The sequence below is a fragment of the Doryrhamphus excisus genome, linkage group LG5 (assembly GCF_037039965.1).
Source record: "Doryrhamphus excisus strain RoL-2023G ecotype Guam linkage group LG5, RoL_Dexc_Guam_v1.1, whole genome shotgun sequence".
Lineage (NCBI taxonomy): Eukaryota > Metazoa > Chordata > Actinopteri > Syngnathiformes > Syngnathidae > Doryrhamphus > Doryrhamphus excisus.
In genome coordinates this window covers 9,606,191-9,620,877 of record NC_136361.1, presented here as the reverse complement: position 1 = coordinate 9,620,877, position 14,687 = coordinate 9,606,191, and the positions used below count along the sequence as shown (strand labels likewise).

The following is a 14,687-nucleotide window of genomic DNA, read 5'->3' as shown; positions in this document are numbered from 1 at the left end:
TTTAAACAATAACATCCACATTGGCTGGGCGTCCTGGGGGACGGACAGTGGAGGAGTGCTAGCACATCTGTTTGTCTTGACTGGTCTGCAGTTGGACCAGAGGACAGGAAGCAGTGAGCTGAGAGCCAAGTTCAAAACATCGAAAACTGCTTCTGACAGACTTTGATGGCTGACAGATGACGGCTTTAGAGCACTGGAGTCTTTTCCATCTCGACTGAACGGACACGTCCATCCATTCGGCCATTTTCTTTACAGTCGTCATTAGGGTCACGAGTGAGCTGGAGTCTACCCCAGCTGACGTTAGGCGAGAGGCAGGGTACACCCTGGACTGGCCAATCACAAGGGGAGGATCTGCCAAGGCTGAACCAAGCACCTGGACTAGTCCATGGCCTGCATGACTGACAATCTGCACGGACTGTTTTTGGGATGTAGGAGGATGTCGGAGTAGCCGCACAAAACCCACACAAGCACACAGAGAACACACTAACTCAGCACACAGATGTTCCAAAGAAGATGTGAGCCCAGGTCTGGGATGTGACGCAGCACCTCCAAATCTGAGGCCATGGTCCTCAAAAGAGTGCATTTCTCCTTTCGGGTTGGAAGTGGGGTCTGGCCCCGGGTTCAAGTTCGAGTATCTCTGTAAGGCTGGAGCGGGCCATCGACAGGCAGATCGACGCAGCAATACGGTCGTAGTACAGGACGGCCATGGTGGGCACGGTCCATTTAGTGGTCAACCTAGTACTCCTATGGAGTACTGGTACTGGTACTGGTGGAAAGAGTAAGCATCAGATAGCACTTTCATCTGCTGGCTGAACTCCCTCTCAGACTAAGAGTGTTTCTCAACTGGTTGGTTGGGACCCAGAAGTGGGTGTTTTCAATGGATTGAGAGTTTTTGCCTTCGCCTGCCTTTTGTTCTTGTGGAGACCTAACATGGCATGCTGGAGGTACCTGCTAGAGAAGCGTCCACCAGCGTCTCAGCACTGCAAACCACATTGTTATTAATCACAGTCCTTTCAAATATAAGATAGGATATGAGGAGTCTGAGTTGAAAAATGTCCACAATTTGGGTCTCGGGTTGAAGGTGGCTCCCACAGCCAAACCAGTTGAGAATCTTTGCTCTAAGAGATGGGGCGTCCGGGAGGAGCTACTTCACAGCAAAAGGAGCCACTTGAGGTTACTTGGACTTCAAGTGGATGCCTGGATGCCTCCCTGGTCCGCCAGGAGGAGGCCCGGGGGTAGACCTACGAAACAGCTGGTGTCCCCTTGGTGGAACTGGAAGAGGCGGCTGGAAACCCCAACGTGTAAACTTGCTGCCCCCATTAGCGGAAGGAAATATATGGATGGAACCGACAAAAACCAATCCCAATGGGCAAAAACCAATCCCACCGACCAGGTAGAATGGAAGCTGTCGGAGCGAGCCCCAAGGGGCTTGTAACGCATTTCCTAAAAGACTCGGGACTCGTTGCGAACACAGCACATGCGAAAAGTCACAGGACCATTTGACGAGAGGTTCTGGACAGGCAGCGTGGTGTTTTTTGGTGGCTAAAAGTGCAGCGGAGAGCAAGCACTCGGCAGTGCGGTGAGACGTCTCCATGATCCGACGTATAATCAAAGCCAGGACGGCTGAGCGGCTGATGAATGGCCCCCGCCCGGCCTCCGCCCGGCCTCCACCCGGCTAGCACGGCTGCATATAGATGCAGAGCTGCTATTAGTGGCGCTGCAGATAGGAGCGTAGAGTAAACAGTATCAACACGCCTGTCAACAACACGGCCGCATCCGACCCGGCTCGGCCCATAGAGCATCTGGTACCAGGCTGCATTGAAACATAAATAGTCAGAACCATGGCACGCGTGGCAGCACACAAAATATGCACTTAAATGTTTTCTATTCTGGTCGGGGCTTCAGGTTATTTGATCAATGCGGTTCCATTTTAACCAAAGGTCGCATTTTGGCTCCGAGGTAACACTTTGCGGTGGAAAGCTGCCGCTGGATTCTCCATGTGCTAAATGACAAGACCTGAAATTTTGGGACACAGACCCTGATCACAAGGTCAACGGGAGGCACACAAATGTTGAAAAACTGCAGTGCAGACCCGGATCCTAAACGTCCCGTGTCCTGTGTATTGCATTTGGATCAAATGCCAGGAAAGGCCGTGGTTTGGCCTCTGGAGTTTTCCGTCAACGGAGAATCCTAAATTTTGCCTCGGAGATCACGCTGTCTGGGGAGAGCGAAGCCAAATAGAAATGTCTCCTCAGTAATGAAGACATCAGCATGGACGTCTGACTGCCTCTCAAAGTGTTTCCACTTAATTACGCGCCAGTCGTGCTTTCATGTGGCGGCCGCCAGAGGGAAACTCAGAGGAAAAAAAAAAATTTGGGGAGGCCATAAAAGTGTAAAGTTGAAAGTGGTGCTTTAACATTGAGGCTCATAATGGCCTCACATCCCCAGTGGAGGATGGGAATCTTTTTGCAATTTCATGTTGGACGCTCTCCATATCATGAAACATTAAGATTTATGGCTCTTATGCTTTGACATGAAGGGAATTTTACATGTTTCAAACAGAAACCAGGGAAGAAAAGTGTATTAAATTGAAGAGCTAATAGAATGCAGACCTTTGCCAAGGCAGAACAATCACAAGAAAAAAAAACGTAATAATAAATATCATTTTTATTTAAATACCTGTTTGTAATTTTATTCCATCAAAAATGTTTTCTATTTTATGACATATATATTTAAAAAATTGGTTAAGATTAAGATTAAGATTAAGATATGCCTTTATATGACTCACTAGAGAGCTCATTATTCATGTAGAACAAATACAATCTGGCAATAAATACCACGTTCTAAATGTTTTATTTATATATTCTTTCTTATTTTATTTTCATCTAAATATTATACTTATTTATATTTTATGAATTTCAAACATTCATTCATTAGAGCGCCCATTATTCACAGAGAACAAATAAATGCCTCATGTCAATTTTTTAAAATATATTTATTTCATTTAATTTATTTCTGTTTTATTGATTTTTAAAGATTCATTCATTAGAGTCTGCATTATTCCTTCATTTTCTACCGCCTATCCTCACGAGGGCCGCAGGCATGCTGGAGCCTATCCCAGCTGTCTTGGGGCGAGAGGCGGGGTACACCCTGGACTGGTGGCCAGCCAATCCCAGGGCACATATAGACAAACAACCATTCACACTCACATTCCGGCGTGCAGCCAGTCTGCTTTATTCATGGGGAAAATGAATACCACATTCTAAATGTTTTATTTCTATATTTGTTTCATTTTATTTGATCTAAATATTCTCCTTATTTTATTACAATTGTTCAATTAATTTTGAAGACTCATTCCGATGAGTGTACATTATTTACTAATAAAATAATTACATTTTGCAATAAATGTAACTGTCATTTTATTTTTTCAAAATATTATACTTATAATAAATTCAAAATATTTACATTTTTTAATGAATTTTAAAGACTCATTAAGATAGGTACACATTGTAAAATAAAACAATGATACTTTTTTCATACTTTACTTTCATACTATACGTATTTTTGCATTATTATGTTTAAGGATTCATTCAGCTACAACTTTCAATTGAAATATAGTTGGTTCCCTGCCCAAAAAAAAGTCAACTAAAAATAATAAAAAAGTAATGTCATTTTTTTCTTGGTCCGTGTACAAATTCTATCAAGCCTTTTGTTGAAATCAGTGACATTGATTTTGGGTAATCCTGCCTTACATCATTATCATCAGCCAATTTTCTTATTGGATTTTTTGCATTTTGGTGAAATCTGCTCCAAAAAGAAGAAAAGCCTCCTGCTCAGCTTTACTCACAGGTTTGCTTCATCCACCATTTATGTATCACATGATGTGTGGGAGGATTATTCTATACAGCACGGAGCCCCCCGGAGACCCTCCATGGCTGCTTAGCAGCTGCGCTTCCACGGCGTACATCACAAATGATGGCCTCCTCGGGAACATCCAGCAACGCATCTTCCTCCTCCAACTAAATCTCCTTTTGACAGCCATTCATCATCAGCTTACTTTGTACTTTTTCTTCACTTGTTTTTCACTTGTGCTAATAATGGGGAAATAATGCTGACTGAGCACTTTGCTCATGCTGGTGGTTTTGCAAGACCGGTTCAGTTGCTGCTGTGTTCATAAATGACCATGAACCCGACGAAACCAGCACCCGTGTGTGTTTCAGTACCGTGGGCCGAGCGGTGGAACCAGTAGTAGCAGAAGTCCACGGCCAGGAAGGCGATGCACCAGGTCCAGGAGGAGTCCCAGGGCAGCTCCAGCAAGCGGTAGCGGTCCCACACGTACACGTAGGCCGACAACTCGAAGCCTCGCATCAGCACCCTGAAGTGGGGCAATAGGAGACGCTGACATGCGGCACACAGATGAAGACCGTGACCGGCAAAGAACACTCACAGCGGGAGTCTGGATATCATTCCCAATGATATGGAGATGATTCCATCACCGATGTTGTACAGCGGAGCTTCTGACACAAACAAGCCCAGCACCATCTCCAGGATGATCAGCCCGATGAAGAAAGGATTGGCCTGCACACATACGCTCGGGAATCAGCAGACGCGGCAAAACACGACACCTTCCGCTGCTTTTGGGTTCTGTTGGAGGACCAGCTAGAAGCTAGACCTTCAAGTCTCGTCATCCATGATGTTTGCTTCCCAGGTCTTACTGTGGAAAGACTTTTTTTTTTTAGATGCGAGATGACAGAAAGTAAACCAGTAAACCAGTGTTCCTGCTCTTCTACATGATTTTGGAGTGTCTGGGAATTTTGTAATGTTAGATCGGTTCTAGACCTTCCACATAAAACTCATCCAAGCGTGCCTTTCTGGACAGAAAAAGAGTCTTCCCAAAGTGTTCCCACAAAGATGGAAGCATGCCAGACTTGGGATTCAGGTACAACCAAGAACTTCGCTCAAACCTTTCACTCGGAGACTGTTCAGCTGTCCTTCGACCCGTTGCTTTCAATTCTGCGGCTTCCCATTTTCCCGTTTTTTCAAAATATGTTCAATTACTAAAAATTTGCTGTTATTTAAGCATGTTCAAGTTACCTAAATTACCGCATTTTCAGGACTATAAGTCACACTTTTTTTCATAGGTTGGCTGTTCCTGCGACTTATACTCCAGAGCGACTTATAAATGAAAAAATATGTATATAATTTCACAGACAGCCACAAGAGGGCACTCTAGTTTCACACCGATATCTCCTACTTAACAATTCACTATTTAAACAGTAGACGTTAGCTTACAAAGACAACTGGGAACCACAGAACACCCCCCCCCCCCCCAAAGAAAATCACATTCTGCAGACTCCAAGCTGAAATTAGTGAAATTAGCAGCTGAAAACAGTCATGAGCAGCAGAGAGAAGTGAGAAACGTGTTAGGGACTGGCGTAAAGCGAAGGCTATGAAGAAAACAAAAGTTACTGAACTTAAAACTGTTTGTTATGTTCCATAAACACTGGACACCTTTTATGTTCATGTTTATTTTTGTGTAGCTGAATAAGCATTTGTTAGCATATCTTACATCTATTCAGCCTGTTCTCTATTCTTTTATTCATGTTGGAACTTGCCTTGACGTAAAATGACGAATTGTCTGTTTTGGTCAAGTTTGTAAAATAATAATAATTGTACGCCAGTATGTTTTTTTCTACTTAAAAATGGAACAAATGCCAGTTGCGTACTGTCCCTTTAAGAGCTGTGTCTCATTACTTTTGCCACAAATACAAGTGGATCTTAAAGCCACAGTTGTTTATTTGACTAAAAACACATACTGGAAAGTTGAATGTCAAGATAGCGGTGGCGCTGGCGGTGGCGCTGGTGTGAGTGGGCCGCGTTTAGCCTTCAAAGGGAGCACCACCAAAGAAATGGTGAGAAGAAAGCAAGCCGGCGGTGTCATGGCTCCCTCTCTAAGTGCGCTGGAAACATGTAATAACATCTTAATGGCTCTGTCAAACATGGAACAAATTAGTGCGGGACGGGGTGAGCAAACAGGTCACGCCTGCTAGCTCCGCCGTTGCTGCTGTTGCTGAGCTTTTCTGCCAGCCACTTGCGACACACGTGGACCCGAGTAGTGCTTGTGTTTTCATATTTTTACATGCAGGTGGTGTGTGTGTGTGTGTGTGTGTGTGCGCGCATCACCAGGGAGTTGTGATCGCATGCTAAATTCCAACATCTGGTCGCAACCTCAAGACGGAGTCAAAAGGCCCATTTCCTCCTTTCTGGATGTTTCTATTGAAGAAATAACTGATTTGTAATATTTGTTGACTAGTTGAAAGAAAATGGTCCCCAAAAAAACAAAAAGATGTCCTCCATTGTTGTCCTTTGTTGATAGAAAGATAGGATGTGCACATCCTACAAACATACTATAAACACTAAATTATTATTTTATGATGGATAATAATGTTTTCTCCCATAAAACAATGAAATGGACCCGAGCAATGGGAGGTCCAGGGAAGTCAACGTCATAAAATGCTCTGAAAGGGGACAAAACATCAACCAACATTGGCCCCATGCTCTGTCCAAAGTGCGGTCTGGGGGCCATTTCGTCCCGCTGTTGTGTTTTTATTGGCCCGCAGCACATTGAAGTCAAAATATTATGGGAATAAAACCATAACTATGAGAAGAACATTTACAAGAAGAAAGTTGAAAATGTTTAAATTGAATTTGCCAAGAATAAAGTCAAAATATTATGAGGAAAAAAAAGCATAATTTTACAAAAATAACAGTGTAACGTGTAAAAATAAGGTCATCATAGCAGCATACAGTTGAAATATTACAGAAAACACATTTAATTATGAGAAACAAGCAAACCAACAACAAGTGAAGTTGTCATTAAAGAAAAAATTGGTTGCAGGAAAAGTTACAATAATATAACAAGAATAAAGCCAAAATATTATGGGAAATAATTATAATTGTATAATAAACAGCACAGTTAGGAATGATGAAAAATTGTTGTAAATTTATGAAGTGAAAATATTAAGAGGAAAAAAAGCCGTCTTCTAATGAGAACAAAAAGTCGCAATTTATGTTTTCTTAATGATGTTATTGGAATAAGATGAAAATATTATGGGAATAAAGTCACATTATTACAAAATGTTTTAATTATGGAGTTCAAAATTGTGACGCAAATTTCAGAAGAAAGCCCAAGTATTCGGAAAATGTAAAAGTACAGCAAAAGTAGAAAAAAACGAGCAAAGAGCGATGTTGATAGTAATAATATGCTTTTCACCAAGAATATATGACAAAGCTGACATTGTGTCTTGAAACAAATATGACTTCTTATAGCATATGCATATCCATGTGTGTTGCTTTACAAAATAGCAAAGTAGCAAGTAGCATCCTTTCATTTTTGATTATGCGGCACACAGCAGAAGGTCCGGACACCCCGGGTCTAAACCATCCAACCACGGCAACCATCATGAAGGATTAAGATGGTGGAATGGAGCACTTTAGGAAACAAATATATTCTTCTAAGTCTACTTTATACAGCTTCTTGTGGTGTTGTATCATTTCATCCCATTTTCTCCTGAGTTGGACCTCACATTTGCCGACCAGATGTTGGTTCCCCCCCCCACCCCCCCACCCCCAGCCCCCCTTCAGACGTCGCACGGAGGTCACGCTTGACGAAAGGTTGGCTGCAAAACAGGCTAGTCTGACAAGACACTTTTATCCTCCCCGCCTTTCACTACAATCACTCCGTGGCGGAGCCCTGGCAACATCCCACAAGACATCCACTACACAAGTCCACTACTAAAAGCTTCCACTTGGCCACTACAGCGTAAACTCAGCGTACAGCGTAAAGAGACTAAACTGTCAACAGTGCAGCGTCAACAATTGCTACTGCTAACTCACTTTTACTGCCGCAAAAACAAATCACTTGAAATGCCATTTAGCCACGACACTAGCAAGGCCGCTAGCCAGGCCGCTCGCGAGGCCGCTCGCGAGGCCACTAGAGAGGCCACTAGCCAGGACACTAGCGAGGCCACTAGCCAGGCCACTCGCTAGGCCACTAGCGAGGCCACTAGCGAGGACACTAGCGAGGCCACTACCCAGGCCACTCGCGAGGACACTGGCGAGGCCACTGGCGAGGCCACTAGCCAGGACACTAGCGAGGCCACTAGCGAGGCCACTAGCGAGGCCACTAGCGAGGCCACTAGCGAGGCCACTAGCGAGGCCACTAGCGAGGCCACTACCCAGGCCACTCGCGAGGACACTGGCGAGGCCACTGGCGAGGCCACTAGCCAGGACACTAGCGAGGCCACTAGCGAGGCCACTAGCGAGGCCACTAGCGAGGCCACTAGCGAGGCCACTAGCGAGGCCACTACCCAGGCCACTCGCGAGGACACTGGCGAGGCCACTAGCGAGGCCACTAGCCAGGACACTAGCGAGGCCACTAGCGAGGACACTAGCGAGGCCACTAGCGAGGCCACTAGCGAGGACACTAGCGAGGCCACTAGCGAGGCCACTAGCGAGGACACTAGCGAGGCCACTAGCGAGGCCACTAGCCAGGCCACTAGCCAGGCCACTAGCGAGGACACTAGCGAGGACACTAGCGAGGCCACTAGCGAGGACACTAGCCAGGCCACTAGCGAGGCCACTAGCGAGGACACTAGCGAGGCCACTAGCGAGGCCACTAGCGAGGCCACTAGCGAGGACACTAGCGAGGCCACTAGCGAGGCCACTAGCCAGGCCACTAACCAGGCCACTAGCGAGGACACTAGCGAGGACACTAGCGAGGCCACTAGCGAGGACACTAGCGAGGCCACTAACCAGGCCACTAGCCAGGCCACTAGCCAGGCCACTAGCCAGGCCACTAGCGAGGACACTAGCGAGGACACTAGCGAGGACACTAGCGAGGCCACTAGCCAGGACACTAGCCAGGACACTAGCCAGGACACTAGCGAGGACACTAGCGAGGCCACTAGCGAGGCCACTAGCGAGGACACTAGCGAGGCCACTAGCGAGGCCACTAGCGAGGCCACTAGCCAGGCCACTAGCGAGGACACTAGCGAGGCCACTAGCGAGGCCACTAGCGAGGCCACTAGCGAGGACACTAGCGAGGCCACTAGCGAGGCCACTAGCCAGGCCACTAGCGAGGCCACTAGCGAGGACACTAGCGAGGCCACTAGCGAGGACACTAGCGAAGCCACTAGCAAGGCCACTAGCGAGGCCACTAGCGAGGCCACTAGCGAGTACACTAGCAAGGACACTAGCGAAGCCACTAGCGAGGCCACTAGCGAGGACACGAGCCAGGCCACTAGCGAGGACACTAGCCAGGCCACTAGCGAGGCCACTGAGCCTCTCGTAAAACTTCCAAACAAACACAAGTTGTAGAACAATAATTAAAACACTTTACACGTCAGGAGCAAAAAAACACTTGAAAGTTGAAATACAGTGAAGAAAATAAGTATTTGAACACCCTGCTATTTTGCTATTTCTCCCACTTAGAAATCATGGAGGGGTCTGAAATTTTCATCGTAGGTGCATGTCCACTGTGAGAGAGATAAACTAAAAAGAAAAATCCAGAAATCACAATGCATGATTTTTTAACAATTTATTTGTGTGATACAGCTGCTAATAAGTATTTGAACACCTGAGAAAATGAATGTTAATATTTGGTACAGTAGCCTTTGTTTGCTATTACAGAGGTCAAACGTTTCCTGTAGTTTTTCACCAGGTTTGCACACACTGCAGGAGGGATCTTGGCCCACTCCTCCACACAGATCTTCTCTAGATCAGTCAGGTTTCTGGGCTGTCGCTGAGAAACACGGAGTTTGAGTTCCCTCCAAAGATTTTCGATTGGGTTCAGGTCTGGAGACTGGCTGGGCCATGCTAGAACCTTGATATGCTTCTTACGGAGCCACTCCTTGGTTTTCCTGGCTGTGTGCTTCGGGTCGTTGTCGTGTTGGAAGACCCAGCCACGACCCATCTTCAATGCTCTGACAGAGGGAAGGAGGTTGTTCCCCAAAATCTCACAATACACGGCCCCAGTCATCCTCTCTTTAATGCAGTGCACTCGTCCTGTCCCATGTGCAGAAAAACACCCCCAAAGCATGATGCTACCACCCCCATGCTTCACAGTAGGGATGGTGTTCTTCGGATTGTACTCTTCATTCTTCTTCCTCCAAACACGCTTATTGGAATTATGACCAAAAAGTTCTATTTTGGTCTCATCTGACCATAAAACTTTCTCCCATGACTCCTCTGTATCATCCAAATGGTCATATGCAAACTTAAGACGGGCCTTGACATGTGCTGGTTTAAGCAGGGGAACCTTTCGTGCCATGCATGATTTCACATCATGACGTCTTAGTGTATTACCTACAGTAACCTTGGAAACGGTGGTCCCAGCTCTTTTCAGGTCATTGACCAAGTCCTGTCGTGTAGTTCTGGGCTGATTCCTCACCTTTCTTAGAATCATTGAGACCCCACGAGGTGATATCTTGCATGGGGCTCCACTCCGATTGAGATTGACCGTCATGTTTAGCTTCTTCCATTTTCTAATGATAGCTCCAACAGTGGACCTTTTTTCACCAAGCTGCTTGGTAATTGCTCCGTAGCCCTTTCCAGCCTTGTGGAGGTGTACAATTTTGTCTCTGGTGTCTTTGGACAGCTCTTTGGTCTTCGCCATGTTACAAGTTAAAGTCTTACTGATTGTATGGGGTGGACAGGTGTCTTTATGCAGCTAACGACCTCAAACAGGTGCATCTGATTCAGGATGATACATGGAGTGCAGGTGGACTTCTAATGGGCAGACTAACAGGTCTTTCAGGGTCAGAATTCTAGATGATACACAGGTGTTCAAATACTTATTTGCAGCTGTATCACACAAATAAATTGTTAAAAAATCATGCATTGTGATTTCTGGATTTTTCTTTTTAGTTTATCTCTCTCACAGTGGACATGCACCTACGATGAAAATTTCAGACCCCTCCATGATTTCTAAGTGGGAGAAATAGCAAAATAGCAGGGTGTTCAAATACTTATTTTCTTCACTGTAGTTGGAATCTTTTTAAAAAGCAACAGAAATGGAAAATAAGAGCTGAAATTTTATCTAAATATTATTAAAATCTAAATATTATGAGAAAAAAGTCACAAATTTCCAAGAATAAACTTGTGATATTATGAGCAAATATGATTTCACTTCAGCATGAGTTGAAATATTAAAGACAAAAGGTGAGGGGCGGGGCCGTTAAGTTGTAAAATAAGTTCTAATATTATGGGAATATAATCAAAACATTATGGAAATAAAGTCCTGATATTATGAAAAAGTGACCTTTATTGATCTTATTTAAGAAGAAAGCTGAAATATTTGGAAAATGTTGAAAAAACATCAAAAATGGGAAAACCAGAGCAATGAATGAAGTTGACATTTTTGGGACGCTTTCAGCTGTATAATAAATATATACATAGGTATATTATATTTTATATCTAGAATAAAGCTGAGGGTGCAGTTTTTTCTTGAAATACATACAAGTTAGCATCAGCACGGCCCTTGCATCCTTTCATTTTTCACTATGTGGCCCTCACCGATTTAAGCAACCCAACAGCCAGAGGGGCCGTTTGGGAAGCGAAGTAGCTTGTGATCACCAACAAATAGAAGTAGACCTTGACAAACATTTATGTAGATAAAAAACAAAGAATATGGGATAAGTTTCATCAACAGGTTGCATTTGTTCTCCTAATAAATGTGTTGGTAATAAAGACTCTTTCTATTTTCCCAGAGAAAACAGCAGCTCTTGTGAAGGAATCGGATTCTTTGATTCAGAGAATTAGCCAGAAATCTGATTAGGAATTGTTCAAGAAGGGAAAAACCGGACTGTTCCACTTGCTGCACAATCTTTGCATGCCGCATTAAATCCGTCCAAGGCTTTTTATTTCCTGGCCGTTTCTGGGCTGGGGGTAAACATTTGACAAGTGAGTCCGTGTAAAAGCGTACTGATCATGTACTGCAGTACAACAGCAAGATCATAAACATGCGTGTTGCAAAGTCAACTTACACCAAAGTCAGTTGCTTTCCTTCCACTGGCCCAAAGAAGCGCTTTGGCTGACGCAGCGCTGGCATTTCACGGCATAAGTGCGTGCGGAGGGCTTCACGTGGTCAATACCCGTCGGCTGTAATTATGCGGCCCGGACAGCAGGTCCAATTGGCCCCTGAAGCCCGGCATTCTTCCCAGCTCCACATCCCATTATATAGGACTGCTATGTGGCTAGGAGCGACATCCTGCTGGGATGATGGGTGACATCCTCTCACGCCCAGATGTCTCAATCTCAAGGGACACACGTCTGCTTCCAATATGGATAAGAGCACCAACAACTCAATCTGAAGGAAAACCAAGACCTGACACTATTTTGAACATTCATTCATACATGACAGCCTATTATTATTATTATTATTGTTTATTGTTTTATTGTTATTATTATTATTATAACATCATCCATTCATTTTCTACCGCTTATCCTCACGAGGGTCACGAGGGTGCTGGAGCCTATCCCAGCTGTCTTTGGGCGAGAGGCAGGGTCCACCCTGGACTGGTGGCCAGCCAATCCCAGGGCACATATAGACAAACAACCATTCACACTCACATTCATACCTATGGACAATTATTATTTAGCTGAAATGAAGTCAAATACAAAGGTGCATTCACAGATGTTGTGATGACACACAAGCACCAGCACCGTCATCACAGGCTTTTATGGGAGCTTTGACTGATCTCACAACAGGCCCAATAATCCCTAAGAAGGGCTAAAGTTAAAAGCTAAAACCCAACTGTGAACCAATGTGAAACAATCTTGCATGTGACAAAGTAGTCGGTTTGTCCTCTACTGTTTCCTGTTTCATGTTTCTCAAATGAAGCATCCTACACGTTGCCAACTCACGGCCAGGGCATTATTTTTATTGCGTACGCCTGCTAAATAACGTGATGGGGGTGTACAGGATGTCTGCATCAACAATATGTTCAATCCAGTCCTCATTGAAATCATTTAGCATCATTTATCTCAAATGCTTTTCAGGATTTTATTTAATTTATAGATAACTCTAATTATTCTCTATCAAATGTTCATTTGTTCATGTTTTTAGGAATCTGGAACCACAAATGCCGAGGTTCCAACCCGAGCCTGGCAAACCGCCGTTGTTGTTCCGTAAACTTGCAGCATGTCTCTCTTGCACTTGTTGACTTCGGGGAGTTGGTGTGTTTTTTTCCATTTGCAGCATTTTTATTTTATTTCTTTGACATGTGTTTTTCATCCTGCACGGTTTATGTGACTCAAGCATTTTTAACTTGCAGCACGTTCCTGTTGCATCTGTTTGATGGTGTTGCTGGTTTGCCATCATGTCTGTGTTTGGAGCTTTGGGATGTCGCTGGCTCGAGGATGGGAATGCTTCTCAAAATGTCCAAGGCTTTCATACCCGTTCCCTAATTATGTTGCCCACATCATGAATGATCACGACTATGACATACTGTACGTGTATAAATCTATATATCAATATAATACGTTGAAATGCTTGGCACTAAACAAAAACCTATGACAGTAATACATAAACAGTAGGCTATTGTAATAAGTAGAACGTTAATAATGGTCTGAAAATGAGCCTTATCTATGACTCACATAGTAGCTCTTTAGACTGTGTACCTGATATAGTACATTTACAAGTACTTTACAAGTCATTCGTTGATTTTGCATCCATTGATTTAGTTGACATTTACCCGCGTGACACACTTTCGTTCAATTAGAGATCACGTGATGTGTGTGCGCGCGCGCGCGTGCCCACCTGATGAACGTACTCGGGAACATCTTCAACCTTCTGGAAGGACGACTCATTGGGCGACAGCATGTAGAACATCGCCCGGAGCTCCGACGTTACCGAGCCGAGCTGAACGCTGTCCGCCATCACCTGCTCAGGTAAGAAGGTGTTTTAAAAAAAAAAAGAAAAGAAGAAAAAAGAAGGAAGACGAGGAAAGTTACGTCCTCCGCGTCGTCGCACCACCACTCGCTGTGTGTGGTCTTCCGCCAAGGCGTATTTATAAAGTCAGGCGGAGGTAAAGTAGGTCAGTTGCCGGCAGGAGGAGTCATTCTGGAATAACTATTATATAACAGTAATACGTCTTGTGAGTGCAAGTACAAAGTTGCTTGTTAATTTGAATGGGGGGGGTGGGCTCACATATATTATTGTTATTGCTATAACACAGCGATGATGTCACTCTATTATTATGTTAGTTGCTTATAATGTGAAAAAACTTCCCAAACACATGGTTAGTTAAAAACAAAACACACTTATGGTTTGTATTATTTTAGCTATAGAAATACTTTTTGTTGTGTGGAGTTATTGCAAACTACTACATATTTAGAAACGTTGGCTCCTTTCACGTGCAAATGTAGATGAAAGGTCTGAATTATGAGATAAAATTACCTATTTATGAGATAGGAAGTCTAGGAACAAAGGAGCCTGACATAATAATTTTGACTTTTCATCTCATAATTTTGACTTTATCTCATAATTGACTTTTATACATTACAGTTATCACAATTTGGACTTTTCAATTTGTAATTTCATTTTTTAATCTCATAAGTATGATTTACCATTAGAATTTATTGTCTTTTTTGTGGAGGAAATGGGCTTCCACACCCACAAGACAATA

At 44.1% G+C, this 14,687-nt stretch overlaps 2 protein-coding genes across 2 annotated transcripts in view; one reads left to right on the top strand and one right to left on the bottom strand.

Moving 5' to 3' along the window:
- Positions 1 to 14,177, bottom strand: part of agmo (alkylglycerol monooxygenase) — a 53,812-nt gene extending 39,635 nt beyond the window's left edge. Inside the window, exons 1-3 of the mRNA XM_058054026.2 lie at positions 13,820 to 14,177; positions 4,448 to 4,578; positions 4,224 to 4,375 (exon numbers count right to left, since the gene is read on the bottom strand). Of these exons, the coding sequence (XP_057910009.2) occupies positions 4,224 to 4,375; positions 4,448 to 4,578; positions 13,820 to 13,939 (403 nt within the window). The 5' untranslated portion in view covers positions 13,940 to 14,177. The remainder of the gene's footprint in view (positions 1 to 4,223; positions 4,376 to 4,447; positions 4,579 to 13,819) is intronic.
- On the top strand, positions 7,927 to 9,378 carry LOC144898478 (uncharacterized). The gene is made up of 2 exons (XM_078790485.1): positions 7,927 to 8,001; positions 8,050 to 9,378. Exons 1-2 carry the CDS (start codon positions 7,927 to 7,929, stop codon positions 9,376 to 9,378), a joined length of 1,404 nt encoding a protein of 467 aa, XP_078646611.1.
- Positions 14,178 to 14,687: the final 510 nt, after the last annotated feature.

Coding starts and splice junctions, on each gene's coding strand:
- LOC144898478 (XM_078790485.1), top strand. CDS start 7,927: ATGCCATTTAGCCACGACACTAGCAAGGCCGCTAGCCAGGCCGCTCGC. Junction 8,002..8,049: donor CTCGCGAGGCCACTAGAGAG/GCCACTAGCCAG, acceptor GCCACTCGCTAG/GCCACTAGCGAGGCCACTAG.